Source organism: Mastigoproctus giganteus, chromosome 3 (assembly GCF_048544385.1).
Source record: "Mastigoproctus giganteus isolate SK-2022 chromosome 3, ASM4854438v1, whole genome shotgun sequence".
In the NCBI taxonomy this organism is placed as follows: Eukaryota; Metazoa; Arthropoda; class Arachnida; order Uropygi; family Thelyphonidae; genus Mastigoproctus; species Mastigoproctus giganteus.
In genome coordinates, this window is record NC_143577.1 from 53,576,266 (window position 1) to 53,603,609 (window position 27,344).

The 27,344-nt window shown below is 38.7% G+C and overlaps 1 protein-coding gene across 1 annotated transcript in view; it reads right to left on the reverse strand.

The window, feature by feature from the left end:
* Window positions 1-3,298: 3,298 nt before the first annotated feature.
* LOC150087971 (uncharacterized) overlaps window positions 3,299-27,344 on the reverse strand; it is a 63,105-nt gene continuing 39,059 nt past the window's right edge. The window contains exons 2-3 of the mRNA XM_090370532.1: window positions 13,428-13,463; window positions 3,299-4,114 (exon numbers count right to left, since the gene is read on the reverse strand). Of these exons, the coding sequence (XP_090226658.1) occupies window positions 3,775-4,114; window positions 13,428-13,463 (376 nt within the window). The 3' untranslated portion in view covers window positions 3,299-3,774. The remainder of the gene's footprint in view (window positions 4,115-13,427; window positions 13,464-27,344) is intronic.

The window sequence follows — 27,344 nt, forward strand, 5'->3', positions numbered from 1 at the left end:
CGTAAAGGTTCTTCGTCTGAGCTGAAAAGAGAACGGGAAGAACATACAGGAGTGGTAGCAAGTGCAGTAACAGTCAGAAGACGCCTCTTCAGAAATGGAAGCCCCTCCTCACACAAAAAAATAAAAAGGCCCGATTAATGTAGTGTAAGGAGCATGTCAAATGGACCCCCGAGCAGTGGAAGTCAGTTATTTTCTCGGATGAGAAGAATTTCAACCTGCATTCCTCTGATGGGAGACAAACGATTCGCCGTAGACGTGGTGAAGAAGACTATCCAGACTGTATGGTGTCTACAGTGAAATTCCTTACCAGCCAGATGATACAGGGGTGCATTTCGTATCGCGGAATAGGTCACCTACAGTTTATAAAAGGTTCCATAAATACCACTGGATACCTGGCTATATTGGAAGGCAAATTGCTGCCAACCATTAGAGAACCATTTCAACCTGCCAAGTAACTGCATCTTTCAGGACGACTCTGCTCCTTATCATTGGGCAAAAAGTGTAAGTAGGCACTTCTGTAGTTGCTTTAGCTTCATTTCTGCATTAGAGGTTCGACAGTAATGTGTTTACATTTGTTACAGGTGATAGTATGAATCAGAGCTGTAATACTCAATATGTTCTACGTTGATAATGATATTAGTAAGTTAATAAGAGGAGTTTACCTCAATATAGTACGTGGAACACTTCCGTATGATACTCTCCAGAAATTAAAACGGAAAAAACGAAAAAATCGACAACTTACCGGTACATTAAAGTAAAATATAAATAATTAAAGTAAATTATAAATAATTAAATAATCAATTTAACACAATTCAAAATCAATTCAAAACAATTTAAAATTCAAATTAACGCAATTAAAAGAATCTAACGAAAATATTCAAAACGATTTTCCTTCCTGAAGCTGACAATGCTTCAGGAATTTGTTACAGGTGAAAAAATGGTTGAAAGAACGGTCCATTACAACTTTTAGCTGGCCAGGAAACAGCCCAGACCTGAATCCAATATAGAACTGTTGGCATTGTGTAGAATCTGCAATTGCCAGAAAGAAACCAAGACCGTTCGTAAACTTCAGGAAGCTGTAATTCATGTTTCTGAAATTATCAACTATCAGTTGATTATCTTCAGAAATTGATCTTGTCAATGCCTTGACGGTGTGCTGTTGTCATCAGGGCCAGAGGCGGTTCAACTAAATATTAGTTTGCACCTGGTGAACTTTTCATTTTGTTTTCCATTTAAAATGACAAACTTAAGCAAATTGAGGGCTGGCTTCTGATAACATTTCAGCCATAATTATCGTGTTTACCAAAACTGTTGTATAAAGGTTGCAAATGCTCATTTTGGAATATTTTGAGAGCACCTGTCAAATATTGCTTAACTTAGCCTTAATTATTAATAAATATCTTTTTTTTTTTTATATTTCTATTTGTGATGCTAGTCATTAATATAACATATCACGATAAAGGGTTAGAAATATGAAATTCCTCGGTGATGCACTTTCTTTGAACACCAGTGTATATATGTGCACACACATGAGGGATAAACATTTTCTAATGTACTTAAAATAAAAAAATTCATCTATATGTGTGATAAAGTTGATGGTCATAAGTATCTAGTAGCTAACAAGTTATTGGAACAATAAGAGATAAGACAATTCACAGATTTGAAATACAGGGTAGGACATCTTTTGACTAGTAATGCAGCCGTATTCTTGGAATCCTTTTCAGCAGAACAGTTTTTAATTATTCAAGTGGCATTGCTGTTAGATGAGCCTTCACATTATCTGAAATTTGTCCCGCAGTGGTTTTGTTTGTCTGTTCTATAGTGGTATTTTCAAATTGGAGCTGTGAGAAGAACAAGCTGTCAAACACTAAATTTTGGTACAGGGATTTGTTCTCTTGGAAAACTAAGGTTTGCACTATAAAATGCATGAAAAACCATGCAGCTTTCAGGCGACGGTTGCGTGGTTTTCTTCCGGAAACTCGGATTTTTTATCCACCAAACAGGCAAGTCGACCACTGAATGCAAGCAATTTAGACACTATACCGACGCCTCCCAGCCTTAGTTTCTTTCGTGCTTAACACCCTCCTTCCATTAGCCTGGAAGTCCACATACCTTGCACCATGCCAATCAACAGCGTGCGTTTTCTTTCCTTATGTGTTTTTGAGCTGATAAGTTATTTTTTGTTATTTGCTTATGAAACTTATTGCTACTTGCTTATGAGCTGCAACTCGTCTGTGAAAATTGATGGTATGCAGCACTCTTTATAGGTTTGCCTGTGACCACTTAGCTCCAACCTCAGATTCTTTTGGTTGTGGCAGAAAGATGAGGTAACCAGCTGCCTCAAGGCACGTCGGTTCCTATCAGTCAGTGTTTTATGGCTATTTGGTCCCCAGTTGTCTCTTGAGCTCAGTGTCACCTTTGAACTTCCAGTTTATTTAGCATGTTGCCAATTATTGATTTGAATTGGTTTAATTCCTGAGCAGTAGCACGCACAGACATTTTCCCCGTTTGACATCCAACTATCATCCCCTCTGAAATTATTAGAACTTTTCGTGCGTAGCATTCGTGCTAGACCCACATTGGGCTAAAATATGCAAATATTTTGGCCCAACAAACGTACAATTCTTTGCATTCAGAGGTATATCCTATTACTAGGATAGCGTATAACAAAAAACTAACAATTATAAGATTTTGAATCTTCAATGGCATTAGAAGGATATCCCATTAGTTTTTGGTTGGAAAATGTATAATAAAAGACTACAAATTTCCAGATTTTGTGTATCTAGTGGCACTGCAAATTCACTGTAAATATCTTATTGTTATGGGGAAAACCTAAATCTAAGAGCTTCCACATTCAGTTATAAAATTAAACTTTTTCCTGATTTAATGGATGATTTAAATAAATTCTGAAAATAAGTGTAATTACAGATGTTTTAATTACGTTAAATATAATTTACCCAGCGAATTAGCTTAATAAGACTAAATTATAAAAGTAACAAATAATCTTCTGGTGGATTTTTATAATATTACGTAATAAATAAAATAGAACTATCAGTTTGAAATACAGCCCAGTATTTTGTTAAAGTTTTTATTAAAATATGACTGTACAAGAAATAACTTTTATATCCTCAAAGTGCAATCAATTTGTTTTTTTGTTTCACATTCAGTTTTCTATACGCCACGCGTAAAATGGCGTACAGATTTCACGCCTTATTGACATAATTGAATGTAATTTTAATAAAAAATAAGTTTTAATTTACATTAGTTAGCTATATTATATAGAAAAACCTCTAATATCACATTCAAATTTGAAGTCCATATATCAGCTTTAGTAATCCTTGGTTATTAATATGGTTGTGAATTGGTTCCAGTAATTATTTTAACAATACAGTATTATGACAGTGTTGTTTAGACATGATTATTATGCAGCTGAATTCACGAATTTTGTGATGTGTCCAATGTCCTTGAAAGTAACACGATTTGTTTTTTGATTACTGTATTTGAGATTTGAATAACTGAGTTCCAGTTTGACATATTGATCTATTGCAAGGCCATCTGAGTGCGTACTTGTGTATCACACACTTCTGTAATTGTAGATGGTTGTTCATTATATTTAGTAACGCAGCATACTGCGATTTTGCACTAGATCCATAAAGAAAAGCGAATTGCTGACTCTGTTACGGAGGACTAAAAGTCTCAACCTTGCAATGTCTTTTCGTAAGAGCACTCATGTTTTGAATCTTTTGTTCTACTTCCTTTCTTCAGGCATTAATACTAACTTTTACTACGCTTTTTCCTCATTGGCTTGTATCCGAATTCCTTTATTTCATCTTCTGAATCGTCATCGTCGCCATCATCATCATTATCATCATCTTCTGTTTCAGAGGAGGATGAATCAGTATCCTCTGAACTGGACACATCAGAGTCGCTGGAACTGCTGCTGCTGCTGCTACTACTACTACTTTCAAACAAAGAGGAAGAAGAAGAAGAAGAAGAAGAAGAAAATGATGACGTGGAAGACTGGGATGAAGAACTTGATGAACTTGAAGAGCTTTCGCTTTCAGAATCGCTGATGCCTGTTGCGAATTCAGGAACATTAGTGTCGTCTTCTAACCTGCAAGGAAACAAATAGGACAAGGAAAAACATTTAAAACGTATTTTTAAATTTTAATGCACATTAAAGTTATTATATCAGTGAATAAAAAAAAAATTAATGTAAAATTTTAAAATGAAAAAAAAAAAAAAAAAAAAGCGGATGAGGCTTTTCTTACTGTGCCCTTTTTTGTTAATACTTCCACTAAATACTAGTGGATGAGTACACTATCACTCTGCTTCTCGAGCCTTTACTCTGCCTTCTGCGAACTTCACTGTGACAGTAATACACTGCAATAAATGACGTTGCTCCAAGCATTATCCATACCCGCACTCAACTGGCTGATCTAAAGACTGCCGGCGCCTCCGTAGCCAGGTGGGCAGGAGCAGCAGTGCGTAGCACACACTTCTTGATTAGACCGGGGTCCAAGCCCGTGACCACCAAATACGGAGGATGCGGAAAGGTCAGGGAATGACCACTGCATATCCCGGAGTAATATGGCCTTAGTTGCTAATGCTCCTAAAAACCAAACAAACAACTAAAGACTGCCATGCGACTCGACGCTGCACAGGACCTGTTATCATCGATAATCTGATGGGCTTCCAACGAAGTCTGGCTTTCGTTGTTGTGATATGGGGCTTGTGAGCCGTAGCCCTGCCATGAACTCCCTAAGTACCATGTTCACACATGAGGCGAAATCCCGTGGTTTTGGACTAATCTCGTTCGCATAGTTCACTACACTGGAGTGGGGGAGGTCTATTTTGATAGTAGTATTGTTCTCTGTGTACCTTCCCTTATTCTCTAGTATGCGATCTGGTCGGGGAATTGTGTTATCTTAATCTGCCTTGAGCATGTTAGTTGGAATGCTAACCGCCTCACGCTTTCTTTAGATCCATTATAGAAATTAGGAAGTCTTTACTGACTCAATCCGAATTCCTTCATTTGTTCTTCTGAATCATCCCACAATCCTCCCATAATGGTAATTCTTCCCTTATGGTTCTATAATCCTTGTTAAGCGAACGTACTCATCACGGATTAGAGCACGTTCACTTAATGTACATGTAAGCTTAGTCTATCTGTAAAATTCTTGGGATATCGGTTTGCATTAATCGAACATGTTTCCAAGTAGTATTTTACAGATAATAATTAAAGGGTGGTTTAAAAATCGATCGAAATGATTACGTGAATAGGTAAAGTGGTTCTTCAATGTTTGCGTGAGATTTTCTTTTACTCACATGCAGCAATTTCAGCTTCTTAGAGATCCATTTCGGATAAAGTGAGCTTCACCCATCCACAATTGGATGATTATCTTCATCCCAATCACCTTATGATTATATTCATCCCCATCCTGTCAATCATCCCAAAAAAAAAAAAAAAAAAAAAAAGGTAAACTGCAGCCATTATCAACCCACTGCAGGATGGAAGCCTCCAACAATTCATGCTGAGGGAAATAGACCATAATCTGCCACGCTGGTCCAGTTCCACTGGTCGATCTGCGGGTTGGCAGATCGACCGTATTTAGCAGTCAGGGGCTTGAACCCCGGTCTACTCAAAGAGCGTGTACTACTGCACTCCCCCTCCTGACCATTCGGCTACAGAAGCCTTCCAAAATGTATTGTACAATCATAACGTTTTTTGATAATCCTGTCGCTCCAACTTATAGAGATGTTTGATCTGCCACTCAAATTTTGAAAATTTACCTTAAGGCTTTTTGAAGGCGTTCCGGCAAATTTGCATAAATTTGAGTATTAGATCAAACCCCGGGGATTCTGGCAACGTGAGAGGTCATTTTGATTTTGAACCGCGTTGATTCTCTGATTCACATGATGTGCAGTTGATGGATGACCATTTTTATGCTGAAAGAGGGCATAATATCACAAATAGAATAAATAAATAAATAGTGAATCACGGTAAGGGGCCCTTTTTCTTCTAAATGCTTAAGAATACTCAAGATAGTCTTTCTTAAACAAAGTCTTCTTTCAATTATTCATATCTGAAACGTTCTCAGAGTTGCAACGACACCATCATTATTTTCAAAATAAAGTTCGATTAACGTCCGTTCTATAAGTAGTCATCTATATTTGCAATCGATAAGAAAAAGAGGCAGAACGTACTCGATCGACTTCCTGCCCAGGACCATGTCACGAGACATTAGAACTTGCTCTCGAGGACTTGTCCACCACTGCCATGGATCCATCGCTCCGGTGTTCAAACCTTTTTGGAGTCATAATGTTTTGTTTTTTTTCGTCTTTGTTTATTAGGTTGTGTAATTTCTTTTATGTAAACCCGTGGCTTGTAGCCGTGAAGGGAGTTGTATACAGAAATGTGCCTTCTGTATACAATAAAGAGCTCTTCTTCACTTCTTCTTCTTCTTCTATTTCAACGGCCTCCGTAGCCGAGTGGTCAGGAGTGAGAGTGCAGTAGCACGCGCTATTTGAGTAGACGGGGGTTCAAGCCCCTGACTGCTAAATACGGTCGATCTGTAGAGCGCACAGCAAGGAAACAGTCAGGAAATTTCTCCTCTACTACTTTAGTTCTATCACCAGTTATGGTATTGAAGTTTGGTCGGCTGCGCCTATGTCCAGTCTGAAGACTGGTCTGGGGTCTGGAATTCTGGGTCCTGAAGTGGGCCAACAATTGGGCTCACCTATCCCATACGACATCAAAATCACAGCTCTGCATAAATCTGAGATACACCCCGGCCCAGTACCTGGCATATGCGAGGAAGCTCACAATGGCGCTTAAAATGTGCTCCGCTGCTCTCGACTTCGTTAATATCTGGGAAATCGTAGGCTGGAAAATCCCTGGTAGAGCCCTCAGAAAACTTCCAGTGCTCTGTTCTAACCTGCAGAAGCTCTCGACCTTCAAGCGGCACTTTCCGAACAGCATCATCGGCGCGCTGAACTCCACAAACATTGATTTGGATGTGTGGTCCAGAGATTCTGCCTACAGAGAAGAAAAGCGCAAATCCATAGTGAAGTGCAGTCAGCATTCTTGCAATTGTCAGAGGAATAACTCCCAGTGAAAGTCTCCAGACTGCCTCAATGTGTTGCAGCTTGTATGTAATAACTATAAAATCTATGGACTATTATGGAATATAAGCTCTGTATAATCAATCTATTATAATAACTATAAAATACATTTATTGCAATATTAGCTGTGTATATTGCACTGTCTATGTATTCTATGTATTTGCTGTGTACCCACGTAATGTACTGAATGTAATGTGTCCAGTTAATTGTAAGATTCCTCTGGTTGCCTGTAGCGGGAATCGTGTCCTACATTTCTATGAATAAAGAATTTATTATTATTATCTGCCAACCCGCACTGGACCAGCGTGGCAGATTATGGTCCATTTCTCTCAGCATGAATTGTTGAGGAGACTTCCATCCTGCAGTGGGCTGATAATGGCTGCAGTTTATCTTTTTTTTACCCCAGGGGCTCACATCTGGTTAGTATGGGCTTGGCACACCCAGGGTCTTGAGCTGGATATCATCATTCTTCTCTTTTTTTTCTTGGTGATTCCCTTCTACTTCTCTCTGTCTCGCAGGGTAAATCATAATTTTTTTTTTTTTTTTGGCTGGTGCAGCATAAGCCTCAGGCTTCCTTGCACCATATGGCTAATAATAATAATAATAATAATAATAATAATAATAATTTCTCATATTGGAACTATTTTTTTTTTTTTGCTCTGAGATCAGTGACAACAACGTAAATAAGTCAGCAATGCATACATTGCGTCACATGTCAAACAACAGGAGTTGTTTGACATGTGACCTCAGGAGTTGAAAACTTCACCACGTGATATTCATGCGAAGAGCAGCCGTGAAGTGAGGTTTGTGTAGCACAGGGGATATAGGCTTCCTAAAAATATTTTAAATTCTTTAAAATATTTTCAGGGACTTTTGAAAATTGCAGCACTAAGTCCTGAAATTTTAGAAAAGATCATAATTGTTCTAAATTTGGAGACTGGAGACAGGAGCTTGCTCCATTTCTCTCGTAGAGCTACGGCTAGTTCTCTACGTGAACTAAGGCGCCTTGTTCTTGCTCTTAATTGTTGTTCCAAAACATCCCCAAAATGCTCAACTGGAATCATCACTCCACATTTCTTTTTGCCATTGCTGTAATCTCCACTTACGTTTCTGCAAGAGCATAGGCGGTGAGGTGCATTGAGGGAAAACAACTTAAGCTTAAGATCAGCTGCGCGATCACAATGGTAACCAGGATTAGAAATTGAAGTTTAACGAAACAGAACGTGTGTTAATAAAATATCATATTTTTAACAATCAAGTGTGAAGTGGAAACATGGAATTACCGATTTGTGTAACGAAACGGAATGGTGTTCTGGTACACTCCAATCTATTCCAAGCTCTGATGGTGATCCATTCTATGTGGTGTTCATCTGATAGTTATTGTTCTTACATCTATCCCTGTTCTGTCTCTCGAGTGAGCTCATTAAGGATGTTAGGTGTTGTTAAGTTTCAAAGCAACTAATATTATGAGTTGTCAGCATGTTTTGTCTGTAATTTAGTGCATACGCAACTCTACTATGCCCTCGTGAGTAGCACAGTGGTAGAATAGCCGTCCTCCCCAGAATGGTTGGAAAAACCTTGAGTTAAAGTCCCGTCGATAACGCGATAAATTTTTATGGGCCTTTTTCACAATGTGGCTGAGTTAGTCTGTCTCAGGCGAAGTTAGCATAGTTTCCCCCTCCCCCCCGGAAACTTGGGTTTTTTGTCTAACAAAACAAGAACACGCGTAATTTACAAACAATATGTACGAAGCAACATGGCCTTAGTCGCTGATGCTCCTAAAATCTTACCACCACCACCACCACAACAACAACAACTCAACTACGTTGCGTAAAAAGCACGTAAAATTCCTGGTGTCATTGACGTTGTTCGAACTGAGAGGCCTTTTCCAACCATGTCGGCGGACAGTGATTATAACCACTGTGCTACCGACGAAGACGTTAAGAGTGCCTATGTGATTTTCATTCGCTGTTTCAACTATCCACGTGCACTGGAATCATTAATGATGGCTGCTTGGTTTAGGATGAATACCGCTTTATTTTCTTCTTTCCATTGGAGTAAGATGTTTCCAACGGTTGAGTCTGAGTTTCTCACACTGTATACTATCTGGTGAGTGGACATGTTTGCTATGTGTCCTTTCCATCAATCTGCTCCATAAATCCATCGTGCGGTTTACAGGGTGTCCGGAAAAAAATCATTATAAAGTCCATAATAATGCTGATGAAAATTCGCAGATTCAGATTCAAGTAATTATAATCTGACGTTTAGGAAAGATCTATCAAGTGTTCCAACCTTTTATCTGTGGATGGAAAGTTTAAAGCATGATAAAAGTATCGGATGGCCTCGAGCGTCTTTCGAAATTCAGAAAGTTTATAATGCATTTCATCGAAACCATAGAAAGTCACTTCGTCACACTTCAAGAGAACTTCAAATTACTAAATTAACAATATACGATGTTGTTCATAAAAGACTTCGATTATCTGCTTATAAAGTTTAAATGATGCAGCTGTTTTCACCAGCAGACAGGCCAGAAAGAGAATTGTTTGCCACCAAAATGCTGCAGTTAATTGAAGACAACGGTTTCCCAAAAAGTATGCTTTAATTCAACAACGTTCACATATATTCAATATTTAATATCTGAGAATCTTCATGCAGTGCCTGAAAAAATGCGTGATGTTCCAGAGGCCAATGTATGGTGCGGGCTTCTTCATGATCATATTATTGGTACATTTTTTTTCCCCTCTAAATAACCAATTCATGGAACAATCTATCTTGATCTTTTAGAGAATTATGTGCTTTCACATTTCGACGCATATCAGCCAAATATTTTTTTCAACAGGGAGGGGCAACTGTCTCACTGATATTCTGCTTTATGTAACACTCGTGATGCTACGTTCCCAAATCCCTGGGTTGGTCATAGTGGATTGATTGAATAGCCGCCCCGAACAACTGATACCGCATATACTCGAGTATAAGTCGAGAAATTTTGGACGTTTTCAAAGTCCAAAAGTAAGTATTATATACGTGATAGATATGCATCGATCCAATGCATATCTAGATGAGTAGTGACTTCATTACCGCATATCTAGTTGTATAAATTTTATATAATTTTTTAAGCAGTTTTGAAACACAAATCCAGGTGACAGTCTCGCATTTCTCAACTTAATAGCGCCTACAATTGTTATTGCGCAGTATCGGAAATTGATGTCAAAGTGGTTTTATTTTAATCGGAGGTGCATTTGATAGTATTGCAAATATGTAAAACCAGTTTTATTCTTTCATAAAACAGTTGCTTATTATGAAGGTAAGTGATAAAGAGCATCTTTAATATTTGTATTGTATTGTATTGTATTATGAAATACATTATGTCCTCAAAGTACATTTTATAATATTGACTTATACACGGATCAATAGATTTCCTGATCAATAGGCCAAAACTAGGGGTTGGCTTGTATTCGAGTATTGTATCTATGGTAATTCTGCTGGATTTTTTTCTTGTGGGGTTGTTAAGGATAAGGTATTTACAACAACAGTTCTGATTTACCAACGTTGAAGACAAGCAATTGAAGCAATCTCTTTCAGCTGAAATGCTAACCATTGTATGGCTGGAGGTCGTGTAGATTTAACATCCTCGGAACTACAAGAGGGGTACACGTTCAAACTTAGACGCACATAAAAACTTTTTTGAGCTGTTATATGCAATTGTGAAAACAGTTATTGTAAATATACATCTCTTCAAAAGTTATGGACTTTTCTAATATAAAAGTTTATTCTGTTATTTTGTATATCTAACTTTTCCAGCGACCACTGGAATTAATCATTACTTCCCAAGGGAAGTAATGGTTAATTTACTTCCCTTGGGAAGTAATTAAAAAAAAAAAAAAAGCGTACTTTCTATTAATCTGATTTTATGAAATTTATTTTGGATGGTTCAAGATATCATTAAAATCATTTCCATAAAAATTTCATGAAAATTTGTGAATTGGGAGTCGTGCTATGGTGCCGAACAAACATGTCTAAAACCACTCCTTTGTTAATCCTGTATTTTTATGGTTTAAAATTTTTTAAGTGGAAATATACTTTATAATGACCCCATCCCACACCACCCCCGTATGTTTCAGCACGTTTTTTTTTTTTTTTTTTTTTTTTTTTGCGTTTTAATCAAGTACCGTTCGCAGCGTCTAAATTCTTTCGTTTAAGTGGCCTTGCAGAAAAAAATATCTGAGTTCATAAAGGCCACCTCACTCTTCTGGCACGATATACAGTGGACATTGAATATAAGCACTCACTATGGCCCAACATGCTTGAAGAGTAACACGCACTTGCTATCCTACGGATTGTCGGTGGAAATTTGAACTGCGGAATTGGCAAGTTAAAGGAGATGGGCAAAGCATATCTACTTTCCATTTTTCATTGCATCTCTTGTAATAGCTGTTTGTTTTGCAATCAACCCTCCAATGGACATATACCATCACAATAACAGTCCTGTAACAGCTGAGTAGACATGATCGTTTTGAAAGAGAGCAACCTACTTTGGTACAATTACCAGTTCTCGAATGTTGCAGTCGTTGACATGTGTTGTGTCTTATGTAAGGCAGCCCATAAACGTTAGTTAGTTGTTTGGGTTTTAATGGTGCATCAGCAACTAGGGCTATAATGTGCCAAAACCACGTCCCATATAAGATAACAGTAAAAATTGTAGTGACGTAATTGCTTAGATCACTATGTCAATATGTATAAAAATAAAAATATGTACCAGGTAAATTACTAAGCGTTAGTTCATTTCCTCCATGGTTCTCTATGATGATATTATAAAACTCTGTACAATGGCCAGAAATGAGTGTGCTATGTTTGCGTACTATGTGTTTTGTTTAGTGTTTCTGGTTTAGTTACCAGGAGCAGCGATCACCAGGAAAGATGCTTCCCAGTACCCGTCCACGCCACGAGGAGGCGGGCCCAACCATACACGTACTAAACTAAATGTATTATTACCAGTACCAGGACAGGAAGAAGCACAAGCCTTCTGGGTGCAGCAGTATAATTACGTACGGTGGCGAAGACCACAAAGAATCCCGCATTTACTGGAGAGAGTTAATACCAGTGGATGCCAGAAGTTACCCAGGAAGCCCAAATCTGGGTACTAGCAGGTGAAAATCCCGTCTCTAATAAACTGGAGACCATCGAATCCTGTCCCCGAAGGGGCTAGTATAAAAAAAAAAAAAAAAAAAAAAAAAAAATTTTTTTTTTTTTTTCGTTAACATGTAGTGAATACCGTGGTCACTTTCAAGGCCGGCTCAAGGTCCCTAGGCCACATTGACTGATGGCGCCTCCCCTCCTGCCGATGCGAAGATTTTCATTTTTTTAGACTATAAGAGTGCAACAATAAACACATGAGTAAGTAAAGAAAACAAAGCTTCGCAAATAAATTTCTTTGAACCTATTCAGTCTCATAAATAAAAATAGTCGCAAATTAAGATGGTAAGAGGCTGTTTTCAAAAATATGTAAAACTAATTCCTAAAAGTTTTGATTTTGAATTTAATATTGTTTGGTTTTTAACAAGTTAACAAATGAAATACACAATTTTTTTGCGGGCTTTGTTTTTGGGAGGTGGGGGGTGTCGTGGGGGGGAGCTGAGTCATGGCGCTGTGGCAATAACTTACGATAATGCAAATAATGTAAGTTATTTGCATAATCGTAACTAAAATAGTTACGCGCCATCCAGTGATAAATTTTGTAACTATTTTTTTTTCCCAATAAATGACGAGCGCATTCTTTATTGTATCCGTTGTCCAAATTTCTCTTCAGCACGAGCCTTAGAACTCGCTTCAGAGCCCTCTACATAGGAATACTTTAATTTTAACAACCCTGTACTTGTAATACGAAAGGTGTCTCTGCTTTTGTTGCTGTGAGAGGTGTTAGTCTCACGTCTGTTGGTACAAATAAACCAACAGACGCTTTAAGAAGAGTTCACTGACCCAAGAAAAAATAATCCACTAGATATCTGGGTGCCACTTGTTTGGTGGGTGGGCCACACATATTTGACTTTAATGTTTTGGTTGGCCATTTTAAGTGTTATACTCGTAATTACCTCTCCACCTCAAATTTTTGGAAGGAGCATTAAGAGTTTTGAGAAAATTCGGTATTAGTGTCTATTGTACGAAAAATCAAGTTGTGTGTACTCTAAATTACGTAAAGAATTCAGATCTGTGAGAACTTATAGAAAAAATTACACCCCTTTCCCCCCCTCATTATCGATGTGTTTATCAATAGTGTTTACAAATTTACTGAAAAAACATCTTACCTCTCCTGTTTTTCTTTTATAATTTCTGCTTGCTTTCTGTAAAAGAATATAATTTTAGTTGAGCTGAATGATGCCAACATTATAAATAAAAGTATTTTACAAGCAATATTACAACATCTATAGATGCAATATGTACAAAATATATAGATGCAATATACAAACCAATGTTTATTAAGTGATGTACGCAACGTACAATAATGTTTTTCTTCAGGAAAAAAAAAAAAAAAAACGCTGCTTTTCGAATATTTATTTACTTTTATCGTAAAAGATCACAGAGCGAATGTATCGTGTTTGTAAATGCCATGACCTAAGGCTAGTTTGAGAGATGAAAAATCCTAAGTAAAATCCCCCAGAGAAATTTCACAATTGCTCCTAGGAACTGTTTAAAAAACATATATGATAGGAAAACGTTTTAATTTCATGAAATGAAAAGAACGAAGAGTGAAAAGAAAATAAAGTCAGATAAAGTTTCTTTGGGAAAAATTAATCAATAATGATGAATTTGCTGTCTTCGAATATATACTGTATATTTAAACATTTTATTTACATTTCTTATATTTATTTCTACAATACATCTCACAGAGAAATGGTTGGGACAACCGTATTATCTCTGAAGAAGTGGCACAGAAAATATCATGAAATGTCTGAAATCTATCTACGATATCTTTAAGAAATTAAACACAAATTTTACTCTTTTCAGGTTAAATTACTTAGTTTTCAACTTATTTCCAAATATAAATATTTCTTGTCTTAAAGAAATATTTATTTCAATTGAATTACTCAGCAGAAGTAATTCTCTTATTTAGAAATTAAAAAGGAAAAAAAATGGAATCATCAGTACTTTTTGGGATGAGATCTCATCATTGGCCTAATATAGTCAATGGTAAGTGCAGTCGAAAAAAATAATGCTAGGGTGCTCAAAAAAAAAGGGAGCAACCTGGCACTATTTTAAACCGTGTTTTACAATATCATCAGTATGAGGAATGCTTAAATTTGTTATACGCCATCCTACTCTTGTGGAAAAGGTCTAAAGTTTATTCTGAGTTCCCTCTTGAGCGTAGTAAACTGGTTTCAGGCTTACCTTGAACAACTCAACGAGATGTTATGTACGTTATATCTTGGTGTAGTAGCAATAAACAATAACATTCTCCAGAGGTCTATCTCTGATTTGGTTTTAGGGCTACTTGAAGTGTATTTATCGTGATAATTTCGAAGAATTGAAACAAAACAGGCAATTATCCGGGCTATAGCAAATACTTGGGGGGAAGGGGGGGGTTATGCATGAATTAGCTTATTACACATGTAGTTAACTGCGTGGAATTCGTGACAACGTTGGCGGTGTTCGTAGCTAACACGTGCTGTAGCGATGAAGTTCTTAGTGCTAAACTCTGTGGTGGAAGAAAATCCATACCCAATTATGGCTCCTTCCCTCCCATCCCCCCGCCACAATGTGCTTAATATAATAATGAGATAGTAAAGGTACTACTAGTAGCATTTAGAACCCAACTGTGTTGCCCTTGTTAGGCCACTTTTGCTTCCAGCGAATTTGAGTTAACGAGGCGAAAGTTCGGTTAAAATATCTGCGATGGGTCGATTGACTTCCCTCCAAGACGAGCAGATTGGTGTGGTCAGAGGTTAGCTATTATTTGCTGAAGATATCAACCGGCTGCTGGAAGACCGATAAAAATAAAAAGAACATCTAGGAATAAAAAGAATAATTTGAAAAGAAAGAATTATCACTGAACACTGGTGACGAAATTAATGAATGTATTGTAATGCTAACTACGTTTCGGTAGTGGTTCTTCGGGTTGCAACTAAAATTCATCCATCATATATATATATATATATATATATAGAGAGAGAGAGAGAGAGAGAGAGAGAGAAATGGAAAAAAAATATGGCACATAACACAATTATTATTTATTCTTTTTCCCTACAAATTGATATGGAAGAAAAAGATCAGACATGTCATCTTGGTCTAGATAATTCTGTGGTGGTTGTAAAAGTGCAGCTGTGTTCTAAAAATCAGTTGGATTAATATCCAGAATCATAAATTTCCTGTATCCAATTTTGTGCACAACTCCTTAGTGGTTTCAACCTTAGATTCCAACTGAAACCAGAGATTGTGGGAGGGGGAGAGTTCAAAGTAGGGTGAATAAAGACTATCAGAAGAAATTTTATGTTTATTTTAATGCTATTAGTTATATAAATTATATTTAAAAGTTTAAGGATCCTTCTGTAGCGTAGAACACTGTCCGGTAAGAAGCAGGAGCATTTGAAATTGTTGCTGTAGTTTCTGGATACAGAGGACTAACTTTTAACATTTGTTTGTTTCTCTAGCCTTCAGACTTACAAAAGAACGTAAGTTCTCATGCACTCTGAAGGCCAGGAACTTTTAAAACAACACCATCTAAAGTTTCATCGTTTTTTTTTTCTTTTGTGAAGGTTTCCCTTCCCTTAGTAAAGTCCATTGAAGGGAAGGCAGTCCGAGATTAGGCCTCCAAAAATATTTTTTTAAAAATGGCAGTCTTAGAGAAGAAAGAAAGTGGTCAACTTGATCTACTGGAGATCCCATAAGTCTTTTTACCACATTGGTGATTTGAATTGAAATTGAGATATGATTCGTTTATTCTAATTCTTGTTTTTCTCTAGTTGAAAAGGAGTGGTTTATTGGTACTATTAAAATACTCTCCAAGTCTAAATTAATAAAATGGATACTAATTCATACTCCTAATGTAATGTTATATAACCAAAGACAAGTACAACATAATGCATTATTCAACTACGTTTGCCATTCTGTTTGTGCCAGAAGGGAAAGAAATGAAATCACAATTCAATATAAGCGAGATTCACAAACAACACAATTTTGTAAACTGGTTGGCAGTTTCCACAGTGAAGAACAAAAAAGAAAAACGTAGGCAGTGCATTTATGCGAGGAGATAATAAGTTGTCAGAGAAGATAAACAAGACTGTCAAAGAATATTTCCCTTCGAGGGTTTTATACATATTTCATGCTTATGTGTTAAATATAACCTTCTCTTTAAAAAAACTCTACTAAAATGCAATCTTCTTTATTGCAACTTATAAATATTCGAAGGAAAGATACGTAAAGTTGCATTATGCCCATAGCGGATTATAAAGTCAAGGGAGTTCCATTTAATTGTATGTTTTTGTGATGTACATTGGTGATCATTTTAAATGACAACTCGTGAAAATGCGACTAACTTCGAGTAAAATAGTGCTAGAGACATGAAATTTGTAAGTAGCATTCTTTATTCTTTGACGTTACTTAATTTGTCACAGAAACGTTGGAAATAGTCACCATCGTGATTGCAACATATCCATGCATGATGAAGCATGTTCGAAAACGTGTGCTAAATGTTCCTTAGTCACTCGATATGCAAATTCAATTCACGACGTTCACATTCCCAGGCTCCTCGCACATTTTCACAAGTTTCTGATATTGCAAATTTTGATGGTGGGTGCCTTAAGGCATCGAAATTGCCTACAAAAATCGCGTAGAGTAGTTTTAAACGATCCTATTTTGAGGTAATGTTCCACCATGAACACACGTACCATTATGTAGAATGCCAAGTTTATTTACTGCTCATTTACTGTTCATTTACTACAAGCGTGCATTGGTTGTCAACAGATGGTGACACCATATACTGAATAAAGAATGTTACTTGTAAGTTTCTTGTCTCTAGCACTCTTTTATTCGAATTTGTTTGTATCTTCACGGTTTTTTCTCCTTAAAAATGATCAAGCATCTATCATACATAGGATAACTAACTCTTGTTTTTATATATATTTAAACTCTTCGAAACGTTTTTAATAATCCATTAACTATTTTTAACGGCGTATAATTACTGTATTAGCTGACTTAGCGTTTTACACGCAGCCAGATGCAGTCATTGATTTAATAGTGAAATTTATTCCCATTGGCTAGGATATGCTACCAGTTTTCGATTTTTAAAATAGTGGCATAGGGTGAAGTAATAGTAAATGTGCTCGTTACTGATTCATGGTTCCATTTAGAACGACATCCAGCCCTGAACTAACTTACGTACACTCTATCAACAGGACTCAGAAGAAGACTAACGCTAAAGAATGTAGTAGTAAAAGCAAACCACTATCGGACACTACATAATTGATCGGTCATATTATTAGGTACACCCCATCATTCAAGAAATTGACCCTCCGTCAGAGGCAGCCACATCCAAGGTTGTATAATGCAATTGATTCAGTGTGGGTGTGCAATTCAGCGAAAGAATGGACCAGACGTGCTGCAGTCCTGGACTTTGCCGCCATGCTGGGGTCTTCATGCACAACAGTGTCTAGAGTGTACCGAGAGTGTTCCAACAACCAAAAAAAAAACATCCAGCCAGAAGTCCCGTGGATGGAGACAATTGGATGGTGGACAGATTGGAGAATATAGCAGACGAACCACAATCGACCAAATGGCAGATCAGTGAAACAGTGATGAGAAAAGGGATAGTCGAAATGCACGATGCGTCGGATCCTTTCACGGATGGGGTATAGTAGCAGAAGATCTCATTAGCCTTCACTTTTGTCAGTAGGCATGATGAGCAAAGAACATCGACGCTGGCCGTTTGAGTAGTAGAAAAAGATCATCCGGTACAACTCTCGGTTCCAGCCGTTTCATAGTATGACGACTGCAGTATGACTCAGTGGACTCATTGTACCTGGTGTCAGCACTGAAGACTGGTTGCGTAAGTGTGATAGATTGGAGGTATTTTTGTGGCATACGTTAGGTCTCCTGATACCGGTGGATGAACATTTGAATGCCAAAGACCGCTTGAATATTTTTGCCGACCAGGTTCATTCCTTCGTGTTCACATTTTATCCATCTGATAATGGTTACTTTCAGCACGATAATACTCTACATAATGAGCTGTTTGCTGGAGGAGATCCGCCACCATTGAATCTGACGAAAGTGTTAGTGAGTTTTAATTGATTCAGTGTACATTGGTCAACATCCCTATGGAACGTTAGAGATTAACGTTAGAGTTAATACCTCATCATTTGAGGTTGTTCTGTGGGAAAAGGGACGTTACTCGCTATTAAGTTGGAATATCTAATAAACTGTCCACTCAGTGTATAGGCAGTTTGTTTACAACGTGGTTGAAAAGCCGCGATAGCATGTAAAAAGCAAGTAACCGAATAATGTTTCTTATTTAATAAATGTCTGACGTCACCTAGCCTCAGCATCGAGTAAATGAAATGCATTGATTATCTGTCGAGGCAGGTAACTGTGTCCCTCTAAAGTGGAACTGTCAGAAACAGTTGACTGGTAGAACAGAAAATGTGATTAAGATGGGAAAAAAAAAATTCTCGGATGCCTGGAACACGATACATAACAAATTCTTGCATTTACCGACAAAAAAAAAAGTTGCAACGTTGACTGTATTAGAAAATAACTTTAAGTTATTATAGAAAAGCATATCTAAACTCGCTCTAATGTTTAGACTGTGTCGAATCAACCGGAGAAATCCTGAAATGAATTTTGAATGAAATGATTAATATTTAAATTACAATTACAGGTCCTGAAGTTAAAAAAGTTGTTTGAATAAGGAAAGACGGATAAAATCAGTCACCGTGCAGTCATTCAATACTTGGGGAAAAAAGGGACTAATGCCAAAGGCAATTCATGAGGATGTGGTTACAATATTGGGGGAAAATGCCCCTTCCTATATCACGGTTAAGAAGTGGACAGCAGAATTCCAACGAGGCAGGAAGAGCCTGGAAGATGAGTCACTCTGTGGAAGACTTGCAACGTCCATCACTCCAGAAGTTGTTGACAGTGACGTCTTATGAACCCATCCTTTTAACGCTATCAAAAGGATGGGTTCTCAAGTTGTTGACAGCAGTCCAAAAATGCACAAGCGTTGTCAAATGAAAGTGGGCATCGTTTTCAAGCAGATCCAGAAAATTTCCTTGCAAGGTTTGGGATCGTGGTGAGACGTTGAGTTCATCACTTTTATCCAAAGACAAAAGAGTAGCCCAGACAGTGGAAACAGAGCTTCTCCTCCAAAGAAAGCCATCTCTTTTCCTTCTGATGGCATCAGTTTTTTGGGCTGCTGATGGAGTGTTGCTAGACAAATACAGGGGTATATTATGCAGACTTTGTGAGGAGTTTGCATGAAAACATCAAAGAGAAACGCTAGGAAAACTCAGCAAAGAAGTCTTGTTCCACCATGACTATGTGCCTGCTCACAAGTCTGTCTGCCATGCCTGCACTACATGAGCACGATCCTGAAATCTTGCATCTCTCATATTCATCAGGTCTAGCATAATATGAATTTCACCTGCAAGTACTCGTATTTTCTAATTTGACAAAATACCTGGCTGGCATCCATTCTCTCCTCGACAGTGACGTAATTACTGTAGTGATTGCATTCCTGAAGGTCCAAGAGAAAACTCTTCGCAGCTGGAATCAACGCATCGCAGCATCGGTGGCGAAAAGTGTATTGGCTCCAAAGGGGACTATGTTGAAAAGTAACATGTTACCAGAATCCCCAAATAAATTCTTCACACACACACACACACGTCTGTATGCGCTGGCATATCAATAAATAACTTTTCTTGTTATACTTTGGAATGACTAAAGTAGGATCAGAATAGTTTGCAAGACAGCGAGTGTGAGAAAATTGCCTATTTAGCGGTCACGTGCGCTCGAACCACTCAACTCAAGCGCTTATACCGTACCCTCGCGTTCATAAATCAGCTACATCTGTTTCACTGTGTGGACACTTTATTAGTTACACCTATCTAATCCCTTCGCGTATAGCACCGTTGGTATAATCACCTGCCACATAACACTGGATGGAAAAAGGCTGGGTTCGAATCCCATCAATGACGCAAGGAATTTTTATGGGCTTTTTTGGTGACTGAGATAATCGGTCTCAGGTGAGGATTGCATATTTTTTCTCCAGCATACTCTGATTTTTCGCCCCACAAAAGAATACACGCAATTACAGATACCATATACTGACGCCTCGCAATTAGTTGCTTTGGTGCTTGACACGAACCCAGCTCCTCCTTGAGGTATACCTGGTGGTAGTAGTAGCCTAAATGTAATGTCGCTAGGAATCTGTAGTTAAGTCTATACAAAAGATAGGAGGATATTTTCATGGTTATCTGTCCTCGTGGGTAGTATAGTTGGTAGAATTCCGTCTTCCCCACACTGGGTGCAAAAGACTTGAGTTAGAGTTCTGTTGATGACGTGAGGAATTTTTATGGGCCTTTTTCACAACATGGTTGAGTTAGTCGGTCTCAGGCGAGGGTAGCATCGTTTCCCTCCCGGAAACTGGTCCAGCAAATAGAAAATCGACCACAGAAAATTTACACACAGTATAGACGGAGATGGCCTTAGTCGTTGATACTCCCAAAAACCCTACTACAATAATAACTTCAGTTTACCTGGACGTGATTCTTAACTATTTCCACTACTTTTTTCACAATGAGGTTATGAAAGGCTGATTTAATATCGAGCTGAGGATATCCCAGTTAGCTTTTTCTTGGAATGTATCCAAATAACTGTACGCCAGATTGGTTACGGTGAACGTTGGACAAAAGTGGGAGAAACCGCTTGTGTGAATCAAGCTTTATACGTATAGAACTTTTTCAACAGTTTATGCGATTTTGTCCAGGAAATTGTAATAAATCTGTAGTTGATGATGCAGTTGCCGAGTCTCAGAAATGATTAATTTTGTAGGTTTACCAAATTCTCGGTAGGTATGTTTGACTGATATGCATTTCTTGATAATGTGAAGTGGTGGTATGAACGCTGCTGGCCTTGATGACAAAGCCTGGTATTTCGAAAGAGTACCAAGCTTCGTCATCAAGGCCAGTAGCAATGCATCCGGAGTATCACCGACGAAACTTGGTACTCCTTCGGAGTACCAAGTTTCGTCGGTGATACTCCGGATGCATTGAATATCGATAACATGCCCGAATATTAAATACCGATAACATGCCCGAACGCGCTCTTGTGGACACCAAGCGTTCTAGATACTGAAACAAATTTAAACATGACGTTGGGCTGAGTACGTTTAGTTGGTCTTGTATATTCATATTTATCTGGACGTGATTCTTCGTCTAAAAAGCCCCTACAACCTAAAGAAACTTATTGTCATCACGTGGTCAATCAAGCGAATTGCTGTAGTTTTAGATTTGAATAGAAGCCCTACACATTATAAAGTGAAGTTCCTAATAAATTGCAGATTAAGTGTACAATTGTAGTATGAGAGTTCGAAACTAAGGCTATAATGATTGTATTTTCTCAAAAGTGTGCGATATTAAATGTGTTGTCTTAGTAACAGTTCAGTCTTGGTTCTGCGAGGAACTTCGTGGAGATATTAAGTTTTCGTAGACAAATCATGTTTCAGTAGCAGATATTAATCTCTAAATTGTTGGGTTGCATGTTGAAACTAATATAACGTCAATAGGTAAATAAATAGTATGGACCGTATAGAGCAGGGATGTCAACAAATCACTGATGTGGAATGCAGCGAAAGACTAAAAGCATCAACAAACCGAGGTGTATACAACATCAATTAATGAAGTTGTCTAGAATAACAGGAGAGTGACATGCCATGATACAGCCAGCGAATTGACAATGTCATATGGAATAGGGTTATTCGCGATATTTTCGGCTATAAGAAATTACTATTCATAAGGGACACCTGATGAAGACTGTTAACTACAAATATGAAAAGATGGTTCACTTTACTCTTTTGTACGGATTTGTCTGCGTGTATCACAGCAGTTGTAATCACCCCCTTCCCCACAACGGGTGGAAACGGCTCTGGTTCGATCCCTTTAATGACGAACGGAACGTTTATGGTTATTTTTTCCATTCCGTGACTAAGTTAGTCGGTATCAGGCGTGGTCAGCAAGCCCCCCCCCCCCCCGAAACTGGTCTTTCGTCCAGAAAAACAGGGAAACCGACCGGGGAATACACACAATTTATGGACATGAAACATATGGGTAGTAAGATGATCGTTCTAGTATGACAAGTTTTTTTTATGTAGGAATTTTCAGAAAGAAACGATTTTCTATATTTAAGATTGATGACGAAACATGAGTGCACAGACGCAGTTTTTGGAAAATTTTGAGTGAAATGTCTTGAAACATCTACAGACAGTCCTGACCTCGCTCCATTTGATTTTCATCTGTTTCTCCATTAAAAAAAAACAAGAAAACTTGCCTTTCATGGTAGCGATTCAAAAAAAATTGATGATGTTCAATGACGTTTGTTTCTGGTTATATGCACCAAAAGGGCGGATTTATTTAAAGATTGGCGCGAACAGCTTGATTGAATGATGGGACAAATGCTTCTTGCTTTGGTGACTGTGCTTTTCGAAATGATAGTTCGCTTTAAGTAACGCATAAATTGCTTTTATAATATGGAGTGTTATCACTAAAGTAAAAGATGATACGGTTAGCAATTCGCCTGCCTTATCAAAATGATCACAAACAGCTGTTGCTTGACTGTTGTTGTAGGAGTGTTTTAGGAGCATCAGCGACTAAGGCCATATTGCTCCATGTATATAGACTGTAAATTGAGTGTTCTGTGGTCGATTTTCTGTTTGCTGGACGAAAAACCCGAGTTTCCGAGAGAAAAAAACTATGCTACCATTTCCTGAGACCGACTAACTCAGCCACGTTGTGTAAAAGGCCCATAAAAATTTCTCACGTCATCGACGGGACTCGAACTTAGGTCTTTTCCACCTGGTATTGGGGAGGATGGTGATTCTACCAACTGTGCTGACCACGAGGGACTTGCTTTTCCGAGAAAGACATCCATCTACCAGTATTTGTTGCAGCTATTAGGGAGAAACAAATAAAAAAATGAAGATATTCAAATTGGTACTAGAATAGTTAAAGCAATCTCCTCCACAACGATGGGGACATAGTTATTTGTTGCTGTTTTGGTCAATCGATCGGTAAGCTGTTATCCATTCCAAGTGGTATTGTCAGTGTGGATAAATGAGTATGATTTAGGTGATTTTTAATGGTTTCAATTAGCAATTCATGCCGCGCACTGCAGTATCCAATTAATAGACCATTTCGGAGATTACCGCAAACACGTCTGCTGAATGAGGTGTATCGTGTGGCAGCAGATGACACGTGATTTCCCTCGAGGGTAAGGTAAACACTCCCCTGATGATATAATCAATAAGGAAATCTCTTCTGTTTACCCACTTTTCTGTACTCCCTTCTCGCTTTCAGGAAGCAGACGAGAATTTCTCGAATCAAATAAAAAGGCTCTTAATGTTCACGCGCTCTGTCGTCTCAGTTCGCTTGTTCACGAACACACACACGCACTGAAGGGAATCCGAAACCGGCGTGCTTCATGGAAATGAGCAGTCTAGGTGTACTGAAGCGAAACCAACGTAGTGGTGGTGAATTTTATGAGGTTTTATTTCGGGTTGCTACCTATGAGAATGAGATGGGTCGCCAGTTAATGCAGCAGTAGAAACGTTACGAAGACAATGGTAGAATATTACATATTCAACTTTTCCATTTTGTCTTTTCTTCTGCCTGCGATAAAGTTCAAATAATATGCTTTGCGGCTGTTATGAATTTCAGTTAGAGATTTACTTCTATCGCTAAGTGAAAAAAACCGCACTTCAAAGGAAAATGCTCACCCGGAGGTTGAACGTTCAAGTTCTCCAAACAGAAATTTATTTGTTTGATTGTTTATTCATTGTCAAGATGATTAGTTGAAACTGGAGTTTGCAAAATGCGAGGGTATATTATTATATGAGTTTGAGTTGATTGTGGTTCAAGCTCGCGTGAGTATTCTCTCTGTCTCTCGCTTGTTAGCTCCTCTAAGGCTTATGGTCCTTGTGGTTAGCACAGTTGATAGAATCTTCGTCCTCACCACACCGGGTAAAACGACCTCAGTTCGAGTCCCGTCGATACCGTGAGGAATTTTTATGGGTCTTTTTCATGCAGCTGAGTTATTCGGTCAGGCAAGGGTGGCATGGTTTTTTTCTCCCAGAATCTCGGGTTTTCCTTCCAGCAAACAGAAAATCGACTTCAGAACACTCAATTTACAGACAGTATATACGGATCAATATATCCTATTACAACAACTGATCTTATGTCGTAAATAGACATTTTTTTTTTTTCTTGCTTTTATTCTAAATAACTAAGCCCGGGAATCAACCAGCACGAAATATTTTTTCTTGCAGTTGGTCTAGGATTGCACAACTTTCAAATAAAGCATAATTCCCGAAAGAGAAGTATTTTATTACTAATTTAAAAGAAGATATCTCTACCCAGGAAGTTTTTTCGCTGGTACTATGATATTTTCAGAACTTGAGTTGACACATGTTAACCCGGTCCTAAAGTGTAAAGTGTGTTTAGGGTCTAACGGCACCAGCAGTTTTTCCCCATCTCTGCGTAGTATACATTGTCGTGTTACAGTACGCTGTAGAGGCCAGAGATTTAAAAGTGTATGGATATTGTGGGGTGTAGTGTCGTGTACCGTTGTTAATCTGGCCATTTAGCCGTTGGACCCCTGCTGAGGCTCAACATTGCCCACACTAATCCCCGTGGAGACGGACCAGGTACACCAGTTATTTTTAGATAAGTATTCTGGCAGGTCCTGCCACCTAGTTTCCTGAGATTTCAGTGGCTAGGACCTTTTTTGTAAAAAAAAAAAAAAAAAAAAAAAAAGAAAAAGAGAGAAAAGAAAGGGATAAGACGCTGTTAGGATTGAGAGGCCGAGAGAGTTTGCGCATTAATTTGGATGCTTTAAATTTTGGTTGTGTGGGACATTCGCTGTTGATTTAGATAGAGTAGAGGGGAAGACTGGGGGGTGAAAGCCAGAGTAGAAGGTCGATAGGGAAGGTGACCCCTGTGAAGATCAGTGGGGCAGGCCCATGCCCCACCAAAAGGAAGAAAATAGGGGGCGAGGGGGGAGACAGAGTCCGCTCCCTCCCCCAGGTGGTGGAAAGAAAGTATCATGCAAAAGAGAGAAAGAGAGAGAGAGAGCATAGGTATTGGATCGCCAGTGGGCGCCTTGCCAGCATATCTGCAAGAGGAAGTCATATCAGGTAGTTCAGGTTCTTCCAGTCCAATCTGGTGGGCTGGAAGGTAGTCCAATGCAGTGGGTCATATCAGGTAGTCCAATCCAGTGTAAGTCCGATCTGGTGAGCTGATTTTATCAGTCTAATCCAGTGTATCGCTTGATTGTACTGTTTTGGTGTCATACTTGTGGCACTCAGGTCCAGTCAGTGTACGGTAATGTCCCTGTCTTATTGGTTTGTTGGTCACGTTTCGTGGTTTCAGTTCAGTGTCGTGTTGAAGACAAGGGTCCACTCCTTTGGGAGTCCTTGTTCTGTTAGGTTTGTTGGAGTCCATTGACAGTTCCAGTTTGCACGTCGTTGTTCAGTGGTTGAGTTTGCACTTAGTAAGTGTCTGGTAGAGGGGGGGGGGGTTCAGGGACTGGCAATCAGGTGGAATGTTGCAGTTGTTTTGTCCAGTTCTGTTTGTGAGTCATGGGATAGAGTCTTCCAGGAGTTTTGAGTTTGGAATCCTTGGTTATCCGTTCCTAATATTGTCTTCATTTAGTGTTGGTGTGTTGGAGAGTCAGGAGATCAGTAGTTGTAGTAGTGGCATGTGATGCAAGAAAGCAAGTGTATGAGCTTATGCAGCATCAGCCAAAAAAAAAAAAAAAAAAAATCACACCATTCCCTCCAAATGCCTGTCCAGTTCCTCTTTAAATTTATTCAACCTATCAACTTCCACAACGACAGATGGAAGTTTGTTCCAGCAATTAACCACCCGCTGGCTAAAGGCAAATTTCCGCACATCTATTCTACATCTGTCTTTTCTTAATTTGAATTTATGCCCCCTTAGGTTCGTAATCTGAACAAGTGGAAGGATCCCATCAGAATTCAGCGTGCTCAACCCATTCAAGGCCTTGAATGGGTTGTTATGGAGGTGGCAGGGATCTTTGTCGTGAAAAGAGGTCCTGAGAAAATTGGGTGAATGCCCTGTAGTATTCTCCTTCCCGTATTATTTGGCGTTCCTGGTTTCAGAGTAGGGAGTGGATCTTTATGACCAGCTGGCATCGCAGGTCTTCATAGATTTCACAGTCGTGCATTAGGTGCTCTCACGATTCCTCTTGTCCACAGGAGCATTGCGGTGTTTCTGAGATTGCAAAGTCAAAGTTTTTTCCTGAAAGAGCCATGTACAGTCAGGAGATATGTAGTCCAGATGAAAACCAGGCTGGAGGATGCGGATATACCAGATTAATCTCGGGGATGAATTTTTTGGTAACTGTGCCTTTTGTCGAGGCTGACCATCTGTTCTGCCAGGTTTGTTTCAGGAATGTCATGAGTCGTGCCTTTTCCAGGGTCTTGTTGCTTGTTGGGTCTATAGTGAAGCCAATGCAAGTGGTTGTTCTCCCTTTTAACAGTTGAAAAAGCAACCCTCGGCGGACGATTTCCAGGTCCAGGGGAAGAGTGCCTGCGAGGACCTGGAGCGCGTGGGTGCTGACTGTACAACACGCTCTAATGATCGTTAGCAGAATTAAGCGGTGAATTGTTTCAAGTTTGCTTCTATTTACTACCGTAGTCACCTTTTGATACCATACACCAGCTGCGTAGGCCAGTACCAGGACGAAGACGGCTTTGTAAAAGAGGGAGGACGTTTTTCTCCCTCTTTTACTTTGTAAAAGAGGGAGAAAAACGTTCCTCCTTCTTTTACAAAGCCGTCTTCGTCCCTCCGGGTAACCCTATCAATGAGTGCAGAAAATTTTCTTATCTTGATTCATAGATAGCAGAGGTACAGCGTGTAGGAGAGATCCTTGTCCAAAACCAAACCGAGATATTTGAGTTCAGTTTTGAGCTTTATGGTTGTCCCTTCGACCTTGAT